General features: G+C 38.8%; 1 protein-coding gene across 1 annotated transcript; it reads left to right on the top strand.

Moving 5' to 3' along the window:
- The first annotated feature begins 1922 nt into the window (after positions 1 to 1922).
- On the top strand, positions 1923 to 25255 carry LOC134673303 (chromosome-associated kinesin KIF4). Its single transcript, XM_063531266.1, has 17 exons — positions 1923 to 2055; positions 2225 to 2618; positions 3597 to 3698; positions 4452 to 4643; positions 5169 to 5328; positions 6350 to 6561; positions 7501 to 7663; positions 8524 to 9034; positions 10480 to 10668; positions 11050 to 11223; positions 12718 to 12921; positions 13445 to 13599; positions 13959 to 14107; positions 14798 to 15042; positions 22749 to 22868; positions 23697 to 23891; positions 24784 to 25255. Exons 2-17 carry the CDS (start codon positions 2375 to 2377, stop codon positions 25090 to 25092), a joined length of 3324 nt encoding a protein of 1107 aa, XP_063387336.1. The 5' UTR covers positions 1923 to 2055; positions 2225 to 2374; the 3' UTR covers positions 25093 to 25255.
- The last annotated feature ends 1 nt before the right edge of the window (position 25256 follows it).

The raw sequence follows: 25256 nt of genomic DNA, 5'->3' as shown, positions 1-25256 counted from the left end.
TCTGATACAAAATTTTGAATTCTCGTTGAGAAATTTTAAAATTTTAGGTACTCTGAATACTTAACATGGCCAGAGGCTGAATGATATTACGCCTACTACAAGTAAATAATTATCATTTCGAAGTTTGTGCAGCTAATATAATTGAAATAGAACTTCACTTACAGGTAAGTTCGTTTAATTTCCAATTTCGGTTAAAAGCACCTATGCGATGAGCTAGGGTTTCGAATTAAGTATCTGATTCCTTATAATTTACACACTGAATAGAGAAAACTGAATATTCAGAATTAAGCAATGTCTATGAATAGTTTACAGAAATTAAGCCACTTTAGCGGTCAGAACCAATAAAGTTTTAAGGCTTATGTCTACCAGTAGGCACCAGATAAAGTAAACCACTAAGAAACTACTCTTACTACATATATACAAATTATTGAGTAAAATTAAGGTTATGATAGCTAAACATGAATTTAATTAGAATGACTCTGCAAATATTATTGATAAAGTTCTGTGGCAATTCTACACAAGAACACCACAAAGCGTCATAACTAGTGCCACAGCGCAGTGAACAATGAGTGTTGTGGCTTAAGCTCTCATAGTACCTAACCTTCACACTTTTAAGTAAGGTTTATTTATGTATTTACAGTGACTTGCGTTCTCGTTAGTAAAGCATATAAAAGGGTTAAATGCATTTTATAGCTATAACTATAACCTATAACCAAGTATATGGCTTACAGTCATTAAATAAATTTAGTGATTCCCTATGACATTTGAATAAGTACCTAATTTTATTAACTCTGTTTGTGGTGATAGTGATATAACGAATAATTAAAATATTCGTCTACCTAATCCCGAGGGATTCTGGAAATAAGAAAGGTCCTGTCCTTGTTATATTCCTGCAACTGCTTACTTTACTATTATAGATAATTATTATCAAATTTGATAAGAATTGCGACTTATAAATAAAAACTACTCTAGTACGTTATTATTTTTATCTTTTCATACTTGAATTACATTACTCCTTATAACAGATGTTGTATGCTCTTTGAAGAGTAGACTGACTTATCACATCTTCTTTTACCTAGTTTTCACATACCTACATTTAAGTAATTAAGTATAGCACCCTTGTGGTGACTCACTTATTCTTTTTGAACATTTATAAGTACATTAAGTACGTATACAAAATGTTAAGTTAGTATCATAATCATAATATAATGGAATATCAAATTGTATGCTTTACTAAATACCTCTCTCCTCACAGGTGTTAAAATAAAGGGTGTACTGCATAATTAATTAAACACTCATAATATAATAATATTACATATACATAATAAGTACATGTATAATCACATTGGCTTGGCGTCTTCCCACCACCAGGCGATAACAAACACGTCTCAATATTATTATTAGGTTCCGAATAGCGGTACAGTTGTTTAATGACAGCGTTTTACACAAAAATAAAACGCTAATTAAATAACTTACCCTATTCGGAACCTAAAGTTTTAATCCTGCCTGGTGTAATTTTGAGACAATGAGTTGGAAATTTGTTTTTGCGACAACCGCCAAAAAGCAAACTGCTGTGTGGTGGGAGTGTGGGAGAGAGAGGGACGTATATGCTAGAAAAGGACAATACGACCGACAACAGGGTTGCCATTCTCAATATTATTATTAGGTTCCGAATAGGGTAAGTTATTTAATTAGCGTTTTATTTTTGTGTAAAACGCTGTCATTTAAAATTTATTACATTTTGTTTTTATTTCTACTAAAAGAGTCTCGTTGTTGTTCCCATTTTCATATGCTACATGTATGGCTAGCTTTATTTTTTGTTTGTTATTGTGGTACTAAAACACGGTAAATCTATTGCCTAACAGATGGCGCTGTTTGACGTGATGTTGCATACGCATATGGCAACATATGTTTCAAAAATGACGTCGGTTTGATATCCATCTCAAATCAGTCCAACCGTTGTGCCTTTGAAAATTGTTAATGTTCGCGAGTGATATGGTGTGGCTAATTTGTTTTTATTATTTCTAATGTGAACTAAAATTAAGCTTAAGTAGGGTAAGTAGACTTATTCATATGAATTCACTAGAAAACAGTTCATTTTCCTAGCTATAGTCGCAGTACTTTTTGGTGTTTAACCTTCGCAATTCTCTCACAAATAAACCTATGTTTTTTTATTATCAACAAAGCGAATTTATATATCTTATGTTCTTCAACCTTATTACAGATATATAACGTCACTGGTTGGCATAAAATACTTAACTGGCGTAAGCTGTCCGGTTATAAACATTGACATACCAACAAAGGATTTCTGACCATCCAAGACCGCATTTGCGGTATAACTTGGAATTATTGGACAATCTGAACCGAAGACAACATGGTTGACGGGGAAAATAGCAAAGGAACGATAGATACGGTCCAGGTGGCCCTTCGTATTAGACCTTTGATGCAACAAGAGACTGACAGGGGCTGTGATGAATGTATAGAAGCGGTGCCCGGCGAAAACCAAGTTCAGATCAAAGACCTGGCGTTTACGTATAACCATGTATTCCCACAACACATAACACAGCAAGAGTTTTATGATACGGCAGTGAAAGGGCTTATTTCAAAGCTGTTTCAAGGTAATAATTATTTTAATCTGATAATGTATGTTTTTTCTATACCTGATTGGATAAATAAGCTAAGCTGATTTGTGTTTATTTAATATTTTGTATCAAAGTTGATAAGGCTAATCTTTGTATAATTTCTTTTAACACTTTCAGTGCCCAGTACCTGCTTGTCAGGTCCATTTTGTATTGGAAATGGGGCGCTTGGCACTGAATGAATTAGACTGTAGTGACCTTAATGTATGGTCAAACTATTAGTAGGCCTTCACTCAAAACTTTTAAGCTCATCATTATCAGAGGTGCGAAACTCTTGACTTCGGCCAAACTCCGCTCCGCTCGGCTCAGCATTGCTCCGAGCAATTATTAGGGTTGGCACCACTTGACTTCCTTTTGCGTGCACGACCACAGATAAGATAATCACTTGAATTATGACAACCCTAAATAGCCCAAAGGGATAGTGCCATATATTAGAAAGGAATAGCAAGATTCGACCCTGAACTGCTGTCAAACTTCGGTTTTGTAGGAAGTTTCCTTTCTGTACGATAGTACTATTATTTATTCTGTGTCATTATTAATGAGGAAGCATTTGGTGTGTGTACGAGGTGTGAGCAGCACAGTTGCCCAGGGCCTTGCTCTTGCAGTGGCCTCACATTACAGCCAACACCTTGTTGCAACTTCTATAAGTACCAAAGCATGACACCTTTGCTTGGCAGAAGAAATGTAGGCAGACCACCCGCCTGTTGGTCCGATGATATTAAGGAAACTGCAGGACCAGTCTAGATAAGGGAGACTAACAACCGCTCAAAATGGAGAGATATTGGAGAGGCCCAATGGTGGGCGAACACACCTGAAGAAGAAACCTTTGCTGCGGCAATTAGTTTAACTCTTAATGAAGCATACTTTTCATGGGGTATTTTGATCCCAGTGAAGATGCTTCTGATGCACATGCTTATCATGGCATATTAAATAAAAACAAAGTTATTTTCATTCCAGGTTACAATGTTACTATATTGGCTTATGGACAGACGGGGTCAGGAAAGACTTACACAATGGGCACTAATTATTCAGGCTCTGATGGAGACTACACTAAACTAGGTAATGTAGGTGGGAAGAAGTTGATATCTGACGGGCAAAAATAGAAGAAATTTGAACCTTATGCAATTTGATTTTAAGTTCAAATTTCTTCAGTACAATATCTCGAGTTATCAACTTCTTCCCGCCGTGTACGGATTTATCCAGTATTCATATCATAAACATTGAAATGAGAAGTTCTGTCTAGGATTATAGCTTTCATGCAAGATCTAAGTATGTAAAAATTGTCAAGGTATGAATTATTAGGGTCTCTCCACAACCATCAACGTGGAATTGGTAATAGTAATAGCCGATAGAAAAAAGCTATATGTCTACGCAATAAGAGAGAAAAAGACGTAGTCAGGTGTGAGCTGAGCCGGGCTTAGCCAAACGTCTTTTTCGCTTTTATTGTATGGACTTAAAGCTTATTTCTGGCGTCCTTTGCTGATTCCGCTGTGTGGGAAGACCCTTAATTTCATCCTTTCTTCAGTTTTAAGTTTTTAGGCAACTTAAGCCCAATTTGATCCATAAGAATCTTGCAAGAATGTTAAAGCAGGAGTTCTCCAATACGGTTCCAATCAGGCGGTCTAGCATAACTTGCGTTCTCGCGCGCCAGTCTATACTTGAATTCGCGCTTGATGTATGGAGTCGCGCGCGAGAACGCAAATCATGCTAGAACATCAAAGTTCAACAGTATAATGTAAAAAAATCAGGTATAGATTATTATATCTGCTATGTTAAGACAAAATAATCTACTAAATCGTCATTTGTCTACAGGTGTAATCCCACAGGCAGTAGCAGACATATTTGACTTCATAGAGACCCACGAGGACAAATTCATCTTCAAAGTAAATGTTTCGTTCATGGAACTGTATCAGGAACAGTGTTATGACCTCCTCTCGGGAAAAGAGAGGGGACACTCTATAATTGAGATTAGGGAGGACATCAATAAGGGAGTTATTTTGCCAGGTTTGTATGAAAATTTTGCTGATGCATTTATACAGGATGGCTAGAAAGTAAGTGCATTCCTGTTGCCAGGAAGGTTTTGGGATTATATTATTGGGATATGGGACCAAGTCTGAAATCGCGAAAAATATATATTTTTTTTTTATTATGAATGGGCTTACTCATGGCCATAGACTAGCCGAGGCGTAGACGTGGCCTACGATGGAGCGAGCTCGCCCATACGCTCTCATAGAAAATAGACCTTGCAAAATGTATGAAACAGCCAAATTTTTTTTGCGATTTCGAGGTTTGTTCCATTGTAAAAGTTGCTCAGTATAATCTCAAAACCTGGCAATGGGAATGCACTTATTTTTTGGCCAACCTGTATGCTACAGGAATCATACTCAAGCTGAGTCTTAAGGTCTGTCTAGATCTGGCGAATACACTGCCTTTTAGCTTTTTAAATTCCAATAATTATAAAAATATACATAATTTTGTATTATGTATATTTAATAATCCCACTAAAAATTACAACTGTTCTACATTTAGGTATAACGGAGCTGACCGTGACATCAACCATGGAGACTATGATGGTACTGGAACAGGGTTCCTCTGGCCGAGTGACGGGCTCCACTGCCATGAACCAAGCCTCTAGCCGGAGTCATGCTGTCTTCACCATAATCATCTCCAAGGAAAGCCGGACTGACAAGTGAGTTTATGTTAAACTAGATTCTAGGTACTTGATACTTCATCTATAAAGGTACCTATACAAAGATATTATAGGGCAATAAATAAATAAATATTATGGGACAACTTTACACAGATCGACCTAGTCCCACAGTAAGCTCAATAAAGCTTGTGTTGTGGGTACTAGACGACGATATATGTAATATATAATAATTGTGTAATATACACACATATATAAATACTTATATACATAGGAAACATCCATAACTCAGGGAAAAATATTTGTGATCATCACACAAATACATGCCCTTACCAGGATTCGAACCCGGGACCTCCTGCTTCGTAGGCAGGGTCACTACCGACTAGGCTAGGAGGCCGTTAAAAGATGAACTTTTCAATCCTTTTTAGGGTTCCGTACCCAAAGGGTAAAACGGGACCCTATTACTAAGACTTCGCTGTCCCCAGGCTGTATCTCACGAACCGTGATAGCTAGACAGTTGAAATTTTCACAGATGATGTATTTCTGTTGCCGCTATAACAGAATAAAATAAAGATTTAAGTTGGGCTCCCATACAGCAAACGTGATTTTTGACCAAAGTTAAGCAACGTCGGGCGTGGTCAGTACTTGGATGGGTAACCGTTTTTTTTTGCTTTTTTTTTTTTCGTTTTTTTTGCATTATGGTACGGAACCCTTCGTGCGCGAGTCCGACTCGCACTTGCCCGGTTTTTTTAAAAGATATAGCGCAATATCATTGCCATATTATTAAGTACTTCTGAAGAATTTATCTATGTTGTGTTATTAGCAAGAAAATGGTTGGTGGTGGAACAGATGCCAAAGATTCGTAAGCACATTTTTGGGGTTCCTTACCCAAAGGGAAAAAACGGGACCCTATTACTAAGACTCCACTGCCCGTCCGTCTGTCTGTCACCAGGCTGTATCTCATAAACCGCTACAACAAAAAACACTAAAAAGTACGGAATCCTCGTTGGGCGAGTCCAACTCGCACTTGTCCGGTTTTTATTGTAGTTATGTACGTTTTCAGGAATCTAGCCACCACATCAAAGTTCCATCTAGTCGATCTGGCCGGTTCAGAGCGCATCAAAAAGACGAAAGCCAGCGGAGAGCGGCTGAAGGAAGGCGTGAAGATTAACCAGGGCCTTCTGGCTCTTGGTAATGTGATCTCAGCTCTTGGAGACGGCACCAACAGGAGTTATATTAGCTATAGGGATAGCAAGCTGACCAGGTTACTGCAGGGTAAGTTAACACTTTCCTGTCAAGAATTTACCTGAGGACCCCCCCCCCCCCCCACATCTAGCGTCTTTCGAGCGTCGGCGACCGGCGTCTACAACTCTATGGCCGCTGCTCGACGCAACAGCGCAGCGACGTCATTTTCCATAGCGCTGACCAGACGCCGACGCTCGAAAGACGCTAGATGTGGGGGGGGCTTAACGACAACGACCTTGGCTGTGCTAAAGATATTTTTTCTGGATTTCATTGAATACAAATGCCGCTAAAATAATAAAAATTTGGTTAAATGTCTTTTGGGCACTACACCATATAAAACAAAGTCCCCCACCGCGTCTGTCTGTCTGCGTCTGTATGTCCGCGGTAAACTCAAAAACTACTGAACAGATTTTCATGCAGTTTTCACCTATCAGTAGAGTGATTCTTGAGGAAGGTTTCGCCGGGTGGGTCGCTAGAAAATAAATAAAAATTTGTTGTAATGTTAAAAGTATTTTTTATCTCTCCTGTTCGGATAGTTTACCTTTCATAAGCTGATAACCGGGTGGAAAATTGCATTTTCCACCTTAGGGTGGAAAGTATTTTTTTTTTTACTTCGAGCAACGGCTAACAGCAATATATGCCATATTATAAGCTCTCATATCAGCTTCCGCATGACTGAAATTGGCGCCGTTTACATTTTCAAGTGATTCGAGTCACTTATAGTTATGTGGTTTACCTATCTATCTTTTAATAATTTGTTCTAAAGAATTATACTTACCAATAATAAATCTACATTTCTCGTGTTTAACTTTCCTCATAGTCGAAATGAAGAGTAGAGTGTTTAACTCAGGTAAAAGTAACCATCTCACCCTCGAACTATTGGCGCTCTCTCTTCGTTCGACCGCAAAAAAATCTCGGGTGAAATGGTTCACTTTCCACCCTTAACGATCTACTATTATTTCCCAACAGACAGTCTTGGCGGTAACTCTCTGACGCTAATGGTGGCGTGCGTCAGCCCAGCGGACTACAACCTGGATGAGACCGTCTCCACGCTGCGGTACGCGGACCGAGCGCGACGTATTCGCAACAAGCCTATTATTAACCAGGACGCTAAGGCTGCCGAGATCGTCAGGTAAGGCGACAACGAAACAACAACAACAACAACAGACAACGAATGTGGGAACGAAAGGCTCCGATTGCTGTGCCTCGCTCTAACCTATGGTGACACCTTAGCCAAAGCCAGTCGCGCAATGTCGTGGTCAGGCCGTAAACATAACTAAGGGCGCATCCAGATTGCTTATATACCATGAATGTGCCAGTCAGGCTCGCTTTGTGTGCAATCTAAAGTTGATTTGCGTGCGAGTAGCTCGCGAATGACGTAGGTGCGGCGTGTGTTCAGCGCGTGGAATTCTGGACGCACCTTAAGATGCGCCTCTAGTGCCTCTACCTCTAGAGTCAAACCGAGAAAAATCTGCAGCGATTTTGATAGCCCGCGCAGTGCAAGTGTCATTTTAAAGTTCAAACTTCTATGATATGTAAATAACACTTGCACTGCGTGGGCTATCAAAATCGGTTTGTGTAACTCTACCTCATTTTCTGGTGCAATTAGACACACAACGAACAGACAAAGGTTTTTATATACATATAAATGTACAGTTGCCATCAGATATATGGGAGCGGCCAAGGTGTTCACAATATCTGAACACGCACTCTAACGCCTTGACAGTAGAGGCGTGTTCAGATATTTGTGAGTACCTTGACCGCTCCGATATATCTGATTGCGACTGTACTCGTAATACGTGAGTCCTTTGTTGCAAGGTTCTAGTGCTCCATCGTAGTAGTTTCTATCTTCATTTATAAACGAGAATGCATTGTTTTAAGCTTTCTATTTTATCCTGTGTTATCTTAAGCATCTTTCAACCCTTTAATATTTTTTATTTCTGTAAATATCAAACCAACTACTCTGTTTACGTGACTTTAAACTTTTTACAGGCTAAATAACTTAGTTAACGAACTCAGACTCCAACTGCTCGGCAAAGCGCCCACCGTCAGCGAGCAAAACAACGAGAAACTTATAGAAGAAATCGAGCGCGAGAAAGCCAAATACGCTGAACTACTCAAAAAACACAAGCAAGTCACCGAACACCTTGGAAACATGCTCATCGAGAACACAAATCTATGTGAAAAGGCGCTCCTAGCCGAAGCTGCCAAAGACAAAATAGAGCAGAAACTCAATGAGCTCACAGAACAATGCAATCAAACCATAGACAATCTAAATGAAAGTAAAGACGATGAAAAGAACAAGACGACAGTGCTGGATTATATTAAGGAGATTAAGAGTAAGCTAGAAGATTTGCAGTCGGTGAACTTTAAGACGAATGAGGAGTTGATAGATTATGAGATAAAGTCGTCATTCACGAAGGATGAGGGCGAGGAAGGGGACGATGTGGTGCTGAGCGAAGACCAGGCGGTGCTTGAAGAAGAAAAGAGAGCTATGGGACAGGTATGTTTCTGCTTATACTTATGAAACTATATCCAAATAGTTTCACAAAGTTGTAAAATTATACATCTGGTTGGCGCAGGGTCGCCATGTGGTGTTAGGCGTTAAAGCAAACACTGTTAGACTTTTGTTCATTGAGCACTTTATTCTTTAAAAGACACGTTTAAAATACGATTGTTAAACACTGATTTAAACTTTCACGATTTATACTCATTATTATCTAGCAGAACGGATCTAAATGGGCGATTCCCGTTCTCTCAATAACACGGTTCATCATCATCATCATCATCTCAGCCATAAGACGTCCACTGCTGAACATAGGCCTCCCCCTTTTTTGGGGGCTGAATACCATAATCGCCACGCTTGGCAGGCGGGTTGGCGATCGCAGTCGAGTACCGAATTTGAGGGACGCTGCTGCCCGTCCACCGGTGGTCTTGGACGTGGTTTAAGGACATACCCGGGTCCTGGACGTAGTTTAAGGACATACTCGGGTCCTAACACGGTTATTGTCTGTTTAGTTGCAGGCTTTTAAGATTGATTTCAGCAACACGAGAGTACCGCGAAACGCGCCATCCGACAGAATATCGCGCGAGATAGACTATTCGTTTGATTTTATATTTAGAAAGAGGCCAGTAGTCAATATCATGGTCCTAGTTGTGCGGGGTTGCATGATCAAAATGGCAGCCACTAATTCACCACCAATTCCTAGTAACAAGACAATAGATAATATAACAAATATCATATTCCAGGTGGCATTAAACCAAGAGCTACAAGAGTTAAACCGCGCCATGGCCATCAAGGCGTCCGTGGTGCAAGCGATCCTTGCCAACAACAAGGACATGCTGGACAGCCACAACAACCTCAAGGAGAATGAGGAGAAGATAGCGCTCTTGGAAAAGGAGAAGGAGGAGCTAGTGCAGCAGTTGAGGAATAGTAAGGTAGGGTGTTCATTATATGTGACGTATAACAGGTCATATTCCAGATGGCACTAAACCAAGAGCTACAAGAGTTGAACCGCGCCATGGCCATCAAGGCGTCCGTGGTGCAAGCGATCCTTGCCGACAACAAGGACATGCTGGACAGCCACAACAACCTCAAGGAGAATGAGGAGAAGATAGCGCTCTTGGAAAAGGAGAAGGAGGAGCTAGTGCAGCAGTTGAGGAATAGTAAGGTAGGGTGTTCATAATATGTGACGTATAACAGGTCATATTCTAGGTGGCACTAAACCAAGAGCTACAAGAGTTGAACCGGGCCATGGTCATCAAGGCGTCCGTGGTGCAAGCGATCCTTGCCAACAACAAGGATATGCTGGACAGCCACAACAACCTCAAGGAGAATGAGGAGAAGATAGCGCTCTTGGAAAAGGAGAAGGAGGAGCTAGTGCAGCAGTTGAGGAATAGTAAGGTAGGGTGTTCATAATATGTGACGTATAACAGGTCATATTCTAGGTGGCACTAAACCAAGAGCTACAAGAGTTGAACCGCGCCATGGCCATCAAGGCGTCCGTGGTGCAAGCGATCCTTGCCGACAACAAGGACATGCTGGACAGCCACAACAACCTCAAGGAGAATGAGGAGAAGATAGCGCTCTTGGAAAAGGAGAAGGAGGAGCTAGTGCAGCAGCTGAGGAATAGTAAGGTAGGGTGTTCATAATATGTGACGTATAACAGGTCATATTCTAGGTGGCACTAAACGCTGTAATAAAAAAGAATAAAAAAATATAAATAAACGCCGCTGCAATACTATTGCGGTGCTCTGCGACGTAAGCGCCAGCCACCATAAGGAATACCTTTACTCGTGGATCGTCACATATTAGTGCGAGCGAAACCTATAGAAAGTAAGTTACGCAGACGTTAGCGTAGATGTAAATTTCACACTGCTAAGGCGGTCGTGGTAAGGACTACTAGTGACTTTATTTATTAAAACTCAGATAAGGAGAAATTCCCATTAGCTTTAGTCAAGAGAAAAGTAAAAACTCTACTACAGAAAAGTGAATTTTAACTTTTTTTCCCCATTTAGAGTAAGGATCCAACCCACGAAGAACGCCGCACCAAGGTCCAGACCCTGGAAGCTGAGATCACTGACCTCAAAAAGAAATGCCAGCAGCAAGCGTCCATCATCAAGAATAAAGAAAAGAACGAGGCTAAGATTGCTGCGCTCAATGCCGAGTTAAAGGCCATGAAAGCTACTAAGGTAAGAAATACATCGGTAGAAATGGTGGAATAAGGTCATCTGTTCAGTAAGGAAATTAAACGAGTTTAAATGGAGTTATATGGGTGAATCAATTTTTTTGTCAAATGTTGCCATGGCTACGTTTTCCTCGGTATCTCTCAAAACTCTTGTTTTATGGTATTTAACATTTTGAACGCCAAACGGCGCATCCATTTGCCGTGAATTTGTGAATAAATAATACCAACCTAAAAGTGGGGTGTTTTTCAGTAGATTTTCATCAAGAAACGATCGACGTCAAATGCCGTCTTTGGCGTCGTTGTCACGATTTTGCGTTGACCTCAATTGCCGTCTGTAGCGATCAAAAGGTTAAATTAACTAAAAGTGCAAGTTTTATAGTCCGACAAGAAATTGTAGAAAATTATTGAGGGCGCCACTTCCTTCTCACTAGCCGGTGTTGCTCGAAGTCAATGACAGATGATTTTAACCACACTAATAGGGTATTATAGGTATACTGTAATTAAAATAAATTATTTTACACCATGCATGAAATAAAGCACCAAATAATTATTAGAAGGGTCAAACTGAGAACCTCATTTTTTTTAAGGCGGTTAAAAACACAGATAGTGGTTATTTATAAACACAAGTTCTATTTAATAAATCGGATAGAAATATAAAAAGTAGGTAAGTTGACCGTGACACCACGATGTAATGTTTCACATAAATTCCATATTAGCAAATCGTTTTGACAGTTCTAAAAAAGTAACTGATTTGACTAGTAGGAAAATACCCTATTAATGTCCCTCAAGTGTTAAGTATAGTCTCTCTTTTTATTTAGTTCTGTATGAGAGAGATCGGAGATGAACTATCGCATGGTCGAGGACAGTGGATGGAAGATTTTAAAAAGAAGTTTATTGTCGATTTTGTTAATATTCCATTGGAAAGAGAGATAGTATGTACCGACTTTGGCAATTCTTTTTTACAATTGTGTATAAAATTAATCTATAGCATAGTCATCATTAGCGTAAGCCATATAACTTTCATAGCACAGTCTCCGATCATATAGTTTGGGTTCATAAACACCTATACCGTATTCGCGATAGTTTGCATCTAGCGGAAAAGCGATATAAATTTCTCAGTTCAGTCCCTAGATCGATAAATACTGTGTCTGATGTCACAAAAATATCAAGTACAAAATTAAACGATTATGTGTGGATTTGCATCACAGAAGGGTCCCTATGCACAGAGGCACATGTAAACCATCACTATTTTTAAGTCTTTGTTTTATATGAATATAACCATGAAATACGTGTTTTTAAATAAATTATGTTTATGCATATGCTTCAAGTGCAATAAGGACGTTTCCATCTGAAATTCTGAGAGAACAGTCCTCATTGCAGATGAAGCATAAGGACCCTTCTCTGTGGAAAGCCACATATACATTTTTACATCTAAATAAACTTTAGACGTATAATTTCGTATTATATTAAAGTACAAAAATATCAAATTCCTGAACAGGTGAAAATAATCCGTCAAATGCGCGAAGAAAGCGAGAAATTCCGCAAATGGAAGGCCGACAACGAACGCGCCATGCTCCGACTCCGGAACGAGGACCGCAAGCGCGCCAACGCTATGGCCAAGATGGAATCTCTTCACGCTAAACAGCAGAACGTGCTTAAGAGGAAGATGGAGGAAGCTGTCGCCGTCAACAAGAGGCTCAAAGTAAGATCTTCTTCTTGGTCGTGACCTCATGAGGTCAGACACATCTGAGACATGTCTGAGGGACGTGACTCCTATGGGGTATTCTTCCTATCACTGCTCTCCTCTCGATCTTTCTGCATCGTTACCTGGAGCGAAGTCAAGGTGAGATAGGAGCTGACAATATTCTATGTTGCACCTCAACGAGGACCGCAAGCCAACGTCATAGTTAAGATGGAGTCGCTACACGCTAAACGTGCTTAAGAAGAAGATGGAGGAAGCAGGCGCCGTCAACACCGCTCAAGGTTCGAATTAAATCCTGCGTATATAAACGATAGCTTAATCAATCAATCAAAATATACTTTATTCATGTAGGCCTAGCAACAAGCTCTTATGATAAAATCAACTATGTAAATGTGTTCACGTATATACTTACTCTTAATCACTGTAACAGTAGAATTCTATCTCGCCTATGACTAGCGAAGCGTCTAGACAAGTAAGCTGTATATACTTGAGAAGACTTCTAAAATTAAATTTTATTTCACAGGAGGCCTTAGACAGGCAGAAGCAGACTCAAATGAAGCGTAGCGCCAAGGGCAACGTGAAGGCAGGGGCCGTCCAGCAGTACATAGAACAAGAGCTGGAAGTACATCTTAGCATTGTTGAGGCAGAGAAGTCGCTCGAGGAACTCATGGAGTACAGGTACTTAAAGCAAGCTTAACGCTGTACCTCCAAAGGCGTACATTATGTTATGTTAGATTGGCTGCACTTTTGATTGCACTGATCCCTGATGGGTGAAATAAATGGAAGCCTTCCATTTCTCTCAGATTTTTTCTGTTTCCATCCAGTTCTATCCAGCTAGTTGTATGATGTCGTCTGCCCATCGTTTTTGATTTTCCTCAACCTCTTTTTCCCCTTGGACCTGACCATTCTGTTACCCTTAAGGTCCACCTTCCGTCCAAATATCCTAAGTATTAGATAAACTATAAGTATAAGCATGAACACGACAAGACTGAAACAATTACTTTGTGAGGGTGATTAATAATGATAACACCTTTCAGAGCGTGGATTACGGAACAGATAGAAGTCCTCCGCAAGGGCCCCGACAGCGAAGAAAACCAGCAGAAGATAGCCGAGCTCGAAGATAATCTGGCGCTTCGCAAGGCACAGATATCCGACTTGCAACAGAAAATACTCACCGCCGATCAGGGTAAGTTTCACGCCGTGCACGAAATAAAGCACTAGATAATTATTAGAAAAACATAAATAGCATTATTTTTAAACATAATTTATATTTAATAAATCGGATGGAAGTATAAAAAGTAGGTAAGTTGAGTGTGACGTCACTACACAAGTTTTCATATAAATTCCATATTAGCAAATCGTTTTGACAGTTCTAAAAAAGAAGCCGATTTGACTAGTAGGAAAGTAGCCAATTGGCACACTACGACCGTGAGTTTACCCTAGCGTCTTTAAACTTACTTGCAGTGTATTTCGCTCAGACTGTCTTATTGTGAGTGTATCGCTAGCGAATCATCATCATCATTGGCCACGGGATCTTGGATGATTATTGCAGGGTGTTCAGTGCGGACTGAATTAGTTAGTGCTGGTAAATCTTCTTTGGTGGTTAAATAATAACTACTAAACGCATAGTAGTTGGTAATCGTAGGTCTACAAAAGCCTAAGGGCCTAGCCACGACAATGCGCGACCGGCGACGGCGGAAAAACGAAAGGTCTGATCGCTGTGTCTCGCTTCAACCTATGGTTGTCGTCGTCGCCGTAAGTACTAGCGTTTGGTTGGCGCCCAAAATTACATATTTAACCGGCTACCAAAAAAAACTTAACAATCTGAGGGCCTGATGATTTTGCCTCATAAATTAATATTATATACCATTTCCAGAAAACAAATCCCGCACCCAATGGGACAACGTCCAATCCATGCTCGAAGCTAAGGTCGCCCTCAAATGCCTCTTCGACCTCCTAGTAGAAGCCAAGAAAGAACTCCAGAACCAGAGCGAGAAGGGTTACCAGGCGCGCTACGAGGAGATAAAGGAGGCGCACGACAGGCTGCTGATGGAATTCGAGAATTGTAAAGCGGACTTGGAGCAGAAACTCGCCAACCATAAGCTGCAGAGCGAACAAAAGGTAAGATCTGACCCGATCAGGCCCCAATTTCACCACGGCTACAATTGTCAGTGACATATTAGACCAGCGGTGGAACAAAAATGGGTTTTGATAACATTAAAGTTTTTTCTTTTTTGATATGTTATTGTAAGCATGTTAAATAACATTCATGTAAAAAGTTAGAAAATTTTAGGTGGAGCGTTCGGCCATATTTAAATTTTCAATTTTTGCTAAATAACTATGTGAATATAAAATTAAAGTTACAAAAAACTTTAACATATTCAATAACACTTTAATTTATTCACAATATTCGGTTTTTAGAAATCTGGAACAGCTGCTTACTGGTGAACGTAAAAACAGGAATTATTATGTAAATACAGAATTAGAGTAGCTGATATTGCAAAATTACGATATTATCTATCAACTTAGTATACATGTAAAAAGTTAGAAATGTAGACAATGTGCTTGTCTAGATATTGATTTCTGGTTAAGCAGTATAGCCAATATTGAATTAAAGTTTGTAGAGTTAATATTACACGGTCATAATAAAGATCTTACTTCTCACACAAAAGATTAGAAATATAAAATCACGGCGACACTAAATACTGATACGTAAGTATGCATTCCGCGCTTATATTGAGTTACATTTCAAACGCGCGGCGATTTCGCGCGCCGCTGTGTTCGCCGTGGCAGGAGGCAGCGGTCGACGGTGGCGGGCTAGCGATTAGCGCGGTGCCCTTAAAAATACGCAAAGCGTTTATAAAATTATTATCAATGGTAAATAGTTATATTGTTAATAGTGGGTACACTAATGGAAACTTACCTACACTTATTTATTTGTATATGTACTAGGGATTGCCCGCGGTTTCGTTTACGTAGAATTTGTTATCATGTTATACAGGGCGTCCCACGGCGATGCCACATGGAGGGAAAGTACCTTAAATATCATAGATAGCATATTTTGCTGAAAGAAGACTTCATTTTATTTTTAAAACTTAGTTAAATTGCATTCATACTTTTTTAATTTTTTTTGAAAAAAAATTAAAAAGGTATGAATGCAACTTTACTAAGTTTTAAAAATAAAATGAAGTCTTCTTTCAGAAATATATGCTATCTATGATATTTAAGGTACTTTCCCTCCATGTGGCATCACCGTGGGACGCCCTGTATAAGTATAGAAATAATAGATACATTTGAAAATTATTTTAGGTGCATTGTCATACAGATAACCACCATTGTTAAAGTATTCTTCAAATTCAATACACAGGTGTCATTTCAATATAATTTTGCGTAATTTGGCGCTTTTAGGTTATAAATGACTAGCGACATATATTTTTTAAGAGCGATCATCTCCGATAATATTTACTTTATCATAAAATCAATTTCAAACTAACGTTATTCAATATTTATCATTTTAAAGTCAATATTACCAACCAACTGATCCAATTTACCTACGGTAACAACTCAAAATTTGCATCAAATTAAATGCCACTTTTCTTATCCGTTTCGAACAATCAAGAGGGCCTTTACGAGCTGATGTGGTGAAAATTTTATTTAACCTTTTTTCATTCACTACGCTCAAGGTTCAACTTTACGAACCACTCGCTACGCTCGTGGTTCAATTTTAGAATGTTTGAATTTGTGAATGTGCTTCCTGCCTCGCACAGCCAAACTGTGGAATGAACTGTCCGATACGACCTTCAAACCTTCAAAGACCCCCATCTTAAAGGTCGGCAACGCGCTTGCAACCCTTCTGGTGTTGCGGGTGTCCATGGGCGGCGGTAATCGCTAACCACCAGGTGATCCGTCTGCTCGTTTGCCTCCTATTTAATAAAAAAAAATGTTTCGCTTGTTTGGGTATCAATATGAGCACGAGCGGTTAATTAACAACTTTTCCCCTTGTAAAAATATGGTAGGTGAGGCAGCAGGTGGAGCAGGCATATGAGGCCCGGCGGGTAACAAAGGCCCAGCATTCAAAAATAGCAGTTGCTCCCTATTATTCCCAATTATTCTGAATTTGTACTTGTTGCTAAGAAGGCCCACTGTCAGTGCAGGTAAAAAGGTCTAGTCCCGGGCCTTATTGAACGTATGAGATGAAATATTAGATTAAAATATTTTAAGATAATTTTCAATATTTTTAATCTCTTATTAATAAGGTCGATTTGAAGAAACTTCTATGAAATTATGACTTATAAATAACACTTGCACTGCGTGGGCTGTCAAAATTGCTGCAGACTTTTCTTGGTCTAACTCTAATAATTTTTCACTTGCTTTATTGACCTAAAGAATCAAAAAGTCTAATAACATTGAGGCACTTATACTTTTTAAAGGCAGTAACTAATTACAAGTGACTTTTTTTTGTTAATACATAGGTAGGTATTTACGATCATCATCATATATTTAATAGTATGACTCTTGTCGGTGGAGCAATTTCCATGTTTGGCGGTCCTCCGCCTTCTCTTTGACAGCCCGATACGACACGACGTTGATCTTTTCCTTTATTTGATCCATGTACGCTCTCCTTGGTCTTCCCCTCTTCCTGTTTGCTTCAACTTTCCCTTCTATGATATTTTTGATAAATTCGTCGTGTCGTATCAGGTGCCCAAGCATCCTTCCTCTTCTATTGTCTATAGTTCTTAACAAACTCCTCCTCTCTCCTACTACATAGGCCACACTGAATGTTTTACACTACTGGCCACTGGTAAACATTTAAATTATGAATTGTATATTTAAAAAAAATACAGGCTTTTGATTATGGAATGTGACAAATGTTGGCGACAAATCGATCGTCTTTTGTTTTTAATGGCTTGTCAAAGTAAGTCAGTGCGTTGAACGTGGCTTTAACGCGAAAATATTTTTAGAGCTATGATTTTGTTATGATTTTAAAAGTTCGCTTACTCCGCAAGAGTGTAGTGCTTGCCTTCAAAATGCTTTTGGGATTGAAGCACCACATCTGAGCATCGTGAGGCGTTGTTATGGTGAATTTAGTAGAGACAGTATTATTCTAGATAATGATTTTCGTGAAGGTCGACCGTCCACGGCGATCATTCAAGGAAGCGTGGCTACTGTGAGACGACTCATTGAAGAAAACCCACGAATCACCTATGACGAAATTTGTGGACAATTAGGGATAGGTATGAGACAAATACAAAAGATTTTACAAGAATATTTAAAAGTCGGGAAGCCTTGTTGTCTTTGGATTCCTCACGAATTAACTTCAGTCCAAAAATAGGTACTTTTTGACTGGTGCCGAGAAATGCTGCGTAAGTATAAGCAAGCAAGTTCAAATGTTGTATATAACATCGTTAGAGGAGATGAAACCTGGATTTACTGCTACGATCCGGAAAAAAGGCATTAGTCCAGTCAATGAGTCTTTCGAAGGTGACAGGAGGCCCATAGAAGTTCAACAAGCCAAAAGCGTTGCCAAACATTTTGATCGTCTGTTTTTTTTTTAAACGCGACATTTTTGTACCGTACTTTTAAATAATAAAAGAACGTTAAATACTGAGTAGTACACTACCATTTTTGTGCCCGCAGTCATTGAAAAAGACCGCGAGAGACGACCGAGAAGCCGCATGCTCCTGCGTCATAATAATGCGTCCACCGATACCGCAATAAAGGCAAAAACATTTTTTAATTACGAAAACGTGGAAAATGTCTCTTATACGGATTATAATCCAGACATTGCACCCTGTGACTTCTATCTATTTCCCAAAATTAAGGATTTAATTTGGGGTTTGACATATTTAAGACCCCGGATAAGGCAGTTACTACGTTTCATCACCACGTCGAAAACATGCAGTCAAGTGATTGGGCCTCATCTCCGAAACTACTGGGTCTAAAATTATGAAAAAAATACACATATTAGCTCTTTTCCTATAGATGACAGGAAAAACTATTAGAAATGTGCAGTCAAGCGTGAGTCGGACTTAAGTACCTAGTTTTCCGATCCCTACGGGTTTTTTAAAGACATTTTACTCACTTTTCTCTAAAAAAAATATATTGTTCAAAATTGTGTAATGTACAGAACCCTTGGAACGCGAGTGCGACTCGCATTTGGGCGGTTGTTGTATTATACTTACATACAATAGTTCTTGTAGAAACGAAACGGCCAAGCCACACACTTTTGGTGTAGAGCTAGTAAAGTTAGAGGGCTTGTAGAGTTAGAAGCTTGGCAAGAGATCTGATAACTTTTTGATAGTGCGAGCCTTATGGTTTCGTTTGGGCAACATTTTGCATCAAAATGTTTTTGATGGGATTTCACTTCTTTTTGTAAGTTGTTTATGACAATCTTCCATCCCCTAATTTAAAGGGTTGGGGGTAATTTACTATTAAAAATCCTGAAATAAGTATCTGGGGGCATCTGTTACACAATGTACTTCTTACTGATTCCCCATATAAACCCTTCACCCCGTAAGGGTAAACTTTGGGGTTGAAATCTGCCTTCACCCCGTAAGGGTAAACTTTGAGGTTGAAATCTGTTCTATATCCTTCCCCATAACAATACCTATCTACATACCAAATTTCAACTAAATCGGTTCAGCGATTATTGATTTCCCATACAAAATTAAACCCCATCCTCTTAGGGATAAAAATTTTTTGAATTAATTTTTTGTTTGTGTACTAAAACTATCTTACATACCAAATTTCAGCTTCTTAGAGGACTTCAGGAAGTACCCGGTATTGATGATCATCAAGTGAGTGAGTCAGTGACGAAATCGAAGTTTTTAGATATGAATAAAATCTAAAGTATAAGAGCTATGCAATTGATATGCTTAATAAGTCCGAGAACTTTGTTTATCTGGTATAATCCAACCCCAAGTTATGAGGGTTCCAAAAAACGACGAAGCGCTTCGAGAAAAGGTAGATAGTGCCCTTGCGCTTTTCTCGTCTTGGCGGGGGCACTGCCGTGCCCCCAGATGTTAAAAGATGAGACTACTGTAACTAATAAAGATTTATGTTTAGTTACCTACTATTTTCGCGTAAACTAGACAATTTTTATATCTTTAGTTATTAAGACCCAAAATAATTATTTTCACTTATTATAAATAAATCCTCCTGTTATGAAGTATCAAATATTCTTATTTGTATATGTATAACTCTTAAGTTAAAAACAATAAAATCTGGTATTACCTACTGTCAAAATGATTATTTGCGGGATATTTGTCAGTAAATAAAAACAAAAAACTATATTCATCCTTTTCTTTTGGGTGCTAGTACTAGTGTAAGTCAAAGATAGTATGATGATTCTCCCTGTCTATGTTTGAAATGAGACAGTCCTCTGACAAACTATGTATAGTAAAAAATAGTTGTGAATATCTTGTACATTTTTATTACAATATTAGTCAAGATAATGAAATATAGCTGGTCAAGCAAATCTTGTCACTAAAACAGGCGCGAAATTCAAATTTTCTATGGAACGATATCCCTTCGCGCCTACATTTTTCAAATTTTCCGCCTCTTTCTACTGACAAGATCTGATTGACCAGCTGTAGGTATTTTTACTTAATAAGATATTTTAATTTCACGTAATGTCCGCATCTAATTTATATATGTGCACAGTAAACAAATGAATGATAAGAAAAGACAGACAGTGTTACTGAGCGGGAGGTGGGGCGAGGGGCGAGGTATAGGTAGGCTATGATAGGCTCTCGAGCGCCGCGCCGGCGACTGACGGACCAGCGCGGCGTATGTATGAATTTCGCGCCTTTTTAACTAGATTTTACTATTACAATGCAAGCTACACACAGAAATTTCTTACTTTCCATAATATGGCTTCGTATATTATTTTATAGTAATAGACTTATTTTTACAGACTCTAATTCAATATTAGATCTTATAGGACAAAAAACCCATATTAATTCTAAAGCATATATCTTATTCTTCTAGCTTTTTAGCTTGCCTATTAACTTATAAATTTAGATATGTTGTTGTGGATTTATTAAACTTTAATTCAATATCGACAAAATAATAAGCTAATTGTAGTTTGACAAAGAAGCACGTTAAAAAAATTTCTAATAATTTTACATTATAAAGCGTCATACATATTATAAACAATGGAACTTAAACATTGCACTTTAATTCAATATTAAAAAATCATTACTAAAAATATATAAATACCTAATTTATATCTAACGCTCGTTCTAACTTTTCATCGTATATAGCATATATGCTTAAAAATATGTCCTATATCAGATAAGTATCACTTTTTCAACTTTAGAATTATCAAAACTTTTAGTGCAAAAATCCGGTCCCACTATTGAGCTATATGTCGCGCGACAATTGTCAAGCGACAGATGACATATTACAATTTTATAAAATATTTTCTATAGAAATACTTACAAACATGACAGGCATTTTGCTACAATTGTATGTATTACAATTATGTTGTGAACCAAGAATTATTTTTTGTAATCGACATATTTGTAGAATTGTCGGTGAATCTTGACAGGAAATGAGGATTGATGTCGGAATTTCGTGACAATGTTTCTTGTGACAATTGTCATAAACTTAGCAAGAGAAATATCTGTTTTTTTCCGATATAATAAAGTTTTTTTTAATAATAGAATGATGGTGGCAAACAGGAATACGGCCCGCCCGATGGTAAGCGGTAACCGTAGCCCATAGATGCTTGTGACGTCAGCAACAGTGACGTTTTAAAATTTTTTGCACCTGTCATCTATGTGAAATTGGGGCCTGATCACAAACATAAGCGACATAAATACGAACATGATTGACGTGATGCCAACGGCCGCTTTCTACTACGGCACCGTTTATCCTGACACCCTAGAGCTTCTCCTAGGTCGTCTTAGTAGGAGTAGTAGTAGTAGTAGTTAAAATATTTTAATTTTAGTTTCCATGCCTTGTATTTAAGTGTTTTTCTTTAAATTTGTTACTTGTAAATGTAACTTTATTATGTAACTAATTCAGTAATTTTAATTGTAACTGGTTCCCCGCTATACAGGCGCAGCCTAGTGCGGAGACCCCTGTAATATTCTGTTAATTATGTGTTTTTATTGATACTAAAATTTATTCTTATTCTTACTGTACGGTTTAAGAGGAATATTCCCCTGCGGATGCTCGGACTGTGGAGTGAGATCCCTGCCGAGGTTTTCACGAGGGACTACAGTATGGGGTTCTTTGAAAAAGAAGTGTATAGGTTTTTAAAGGATCATTCTAATTTAAATAAATTAGAAAACAGCCCAAAACTTATCTCAGTAAGCTCTATCTGCAGTGAAAAACAATAAACCAGGTGTTACCTAAGTATCTTCGATTAATTGTGATTTATACATAACATAGTTCTATTTTTTTTAACAAGCGTTTATTAGGCCGACCTGGGGCCGACTGCATAACAAACTACAACTAATATTACAAGCGGAACTCCTTTTCTAATTTCACTTATTAAATAAGGAGTTCCGCTTGTAACTATGTAATGGAATCTAAGGTAACTAATTAAACCATCTTCCAAGGATCGTAGCGTCATGAAAATTGGCAGCTGTATGTAGTCCTGATGACAATACAATAATATGGTACTGTCGAACTGATCTGATGATGGAGACAGGAGGTGGCCATAGGAACTCTGTGATGAAACAACGCAACCTAATTGTGTTAGGAGTTTTAGAATTGTCTCGATGAGTATTAGTTGTCTGTCGTAAGAAAAGTACAGTCAGCGATAAAAGCTTGTACCAAAAATGTTTTTTTTTTTCAAAAACTTCTTTCCTTTTCAGCTAACAGCGCTAGTCGCCCTTCAACGCGGCGTCGTAGGCAACAAGAGTCAAGCGTGCCAACACCTCCAAAACGTGATACAATACCAACAAGAGAAACTGGACCAGGTCGAGGCAGAGAATGTATGTAGTGCGCTCAAAATATACTATCCTTATTGGTTCCCCACGTTTTATTGTAGATTGTTGTCTCTTTTTTTCTTTAGGTAGGGAGCGAGAAAGCCTTTTTTATGTCGAGTTTTAGTTTAGATTAACTTGAAATGATATCTGCAGATCGTGATTCAGTATCAGCGAGAAAAGTTGGACCAAATTGAAGCTGAAAATGTATGTTGCTGATTTCATGATTTTGTAGATAGATATGTCGTTATTTTTTTTACCGTCACTGGGTTTTGGTAGGTATTTTAGTTATATCATTAGGTATAACTAAGATAACATAAACTTTAGAAATGGATGTAATAATTGTTTTTAAATAAGCTGTATTACTGCAACTATTTATGGGGAAAGAATATCACAATTTATATGTACCTGTAAGAAGTTTATACATTATAGGTATGAAGTGTTTAGAAACCTATGAATCACAAAAAGTTATGGTAACTCGTTATAGTTCGTTTTTTTTAGCATTAGAAAGAACTTGAAAGAAGATAAGCGATCTTGGCATGTATTTTAATTGAAAAACGCTTTTAAAAAATCAGTAATTATTACTTATGAAAGCAGAAGAATATAAATCGTATTAGATTCATGATTGTTACATATGTGCCGTAACTTATTTTTTAAAGTGTGTTTTTCAATTAAAAGACACATCAAGATTGTTTACCTTATTTCTAATGCTAAAAAAACGAAGTATAAGTTTTAAAAGCAAAATATCAGCTGGAATTCTTGCAAAGAAATGAAATAAACAAACAATAGTACATATAATTACCATCACCTATATATTTTTCATAATAAAATTTCCAGAAAAAGTTGTCTGACGAACTAGAGCAGCTCCGCACAGCGCCCACGAACGGGAACGCCAAGAAACAGAAGAAGGGCAAGAAAGAGGGAGATAAGAAGACTGAATACGTTGAGATTTCCGATGAGGAGGAAGAGGACAGGGAGAATGATGATGACGATCCTGATTGGAGGGCCACGCCGCTTTACAAGCGTATACAGGTACGGTCATCATACTCGTACATACGGTGCGGGAATGTTTTACACTAGCCAAATAACAAGTAAAAACTGTAAAAAACGATACTAATTTAACATTTCTAAGCGCATTTGGACCTTACTACCTACGTTTAATTCATAGTTTGGTAATTATTTTACAATAAACAAAGTTATAAATACACAAAATCATTCCCGCACCGAAAACCCGATGTAAGGTCATCAAACGTCGAGTTAGGACGCTTCTTGCTAGAGTCAAAGGAAATTCAACCTTTTGGTGCAGTAGTTACATTCATAATTTAATTGGCAGCGTCGCGCGTCTACTTTAAGCGCGCTTACGGTGCAATACGTATAATTTACGCGATGCGAATACCTATTTCAATTGTTCCCTAGTTCAATAGACAAATTTATTCGAATTGTTCTTTAGTCGAATAGGCAAATCAATAAATTATATTGTGGCAAGTCGGCTTTCTCTGTAGAAAAGGAGGCAAATTTGATGAAGGAGCTAAGGATCGATCTCTCATACAAAATTCGAATTTCGTGCCTTTTTCTACTTACAAAGTTGGCTTGCCAGAGTATAAAATCTCTTAGTTCTTCTCTTCTTTGTCGTCACACTCTTGTCAGAGTGGTCGTGGTCGTCACATCAGGGCCGCTGGCAAGCTTCACAATCCGGCGCCATTCCTCCCATACTGTAGCCCTTCTTGTATATTCATGGAGTGGCTCTTGGTTCTAATTCTCATCTCATTCTAACATTTGTGGTTCTGCCAGAAAACTCATGTCCAATCTAGTACCTAGTATTGCCTTTGCGACCTTTCCATTCTCTAATACGCGGAAAATCTCTTAGTTCTAATTCTTATGAATTCTCATTCTAATTCGCCCTACTATTCTAATTTCCCCACAGGCGCACCGGTCCCGCCTCACAAACAACTTCACCGCCGACAACGCCAACAACTCCAACGAGCGCCTGCGCGAGCGCGAGCCCAGCCGCGCCGTCAAGCGCGACAGCGGCGGCACCACGCACTGCACATGCCGCGGCAGCTGCTCCACCAAGATGTGCGGCTGTGTGAAGGCTGGCAACGGGTGCGGGAGTGGCTGTCGGTGCCAGCCGGCGCTGTGCAAGAACAAGAAGCTTTCTTCTACTAATGCGTCGGATAGCGAGGAGAAGGAGAACACGGTTAGTAAAGTACAGTGTAAGGGACAAGCGAGATAGCGGCGGCACCACGCACTGCACCTGCCGCGGCAGCTGCTCCACCAAGATGTGCGGCTGTGTGAAGGCTGGCAACGGGTGCGGGAGTGGCTGTCGGTGCCAGCCGGCGCTGTGCAAGAACAAGAAGCTTTCTTCTACTAATGCGTCGGATAGCGAGGAGAAGGAGA

This window comes from Cydia fagiglandana, chromosome 18, assembly GCF_963556715.1.
Source record: "Cydia fagiglandana chromosome 18, ilCydFagi1.1, whole genome shotgun sequence".
Classification (NCBI taxonomy): Eukaryota; Metazoa; Arthropoda; class Insecta; order Lepidoptera; family Tortricidae; genus Cydia; species Cydia fagiglandana.
The sequence above is the reverse complement of the archived record's forward strand: the minus strand, read 5'-3'. Positions and strand labels throughout refer to the sequence as shown.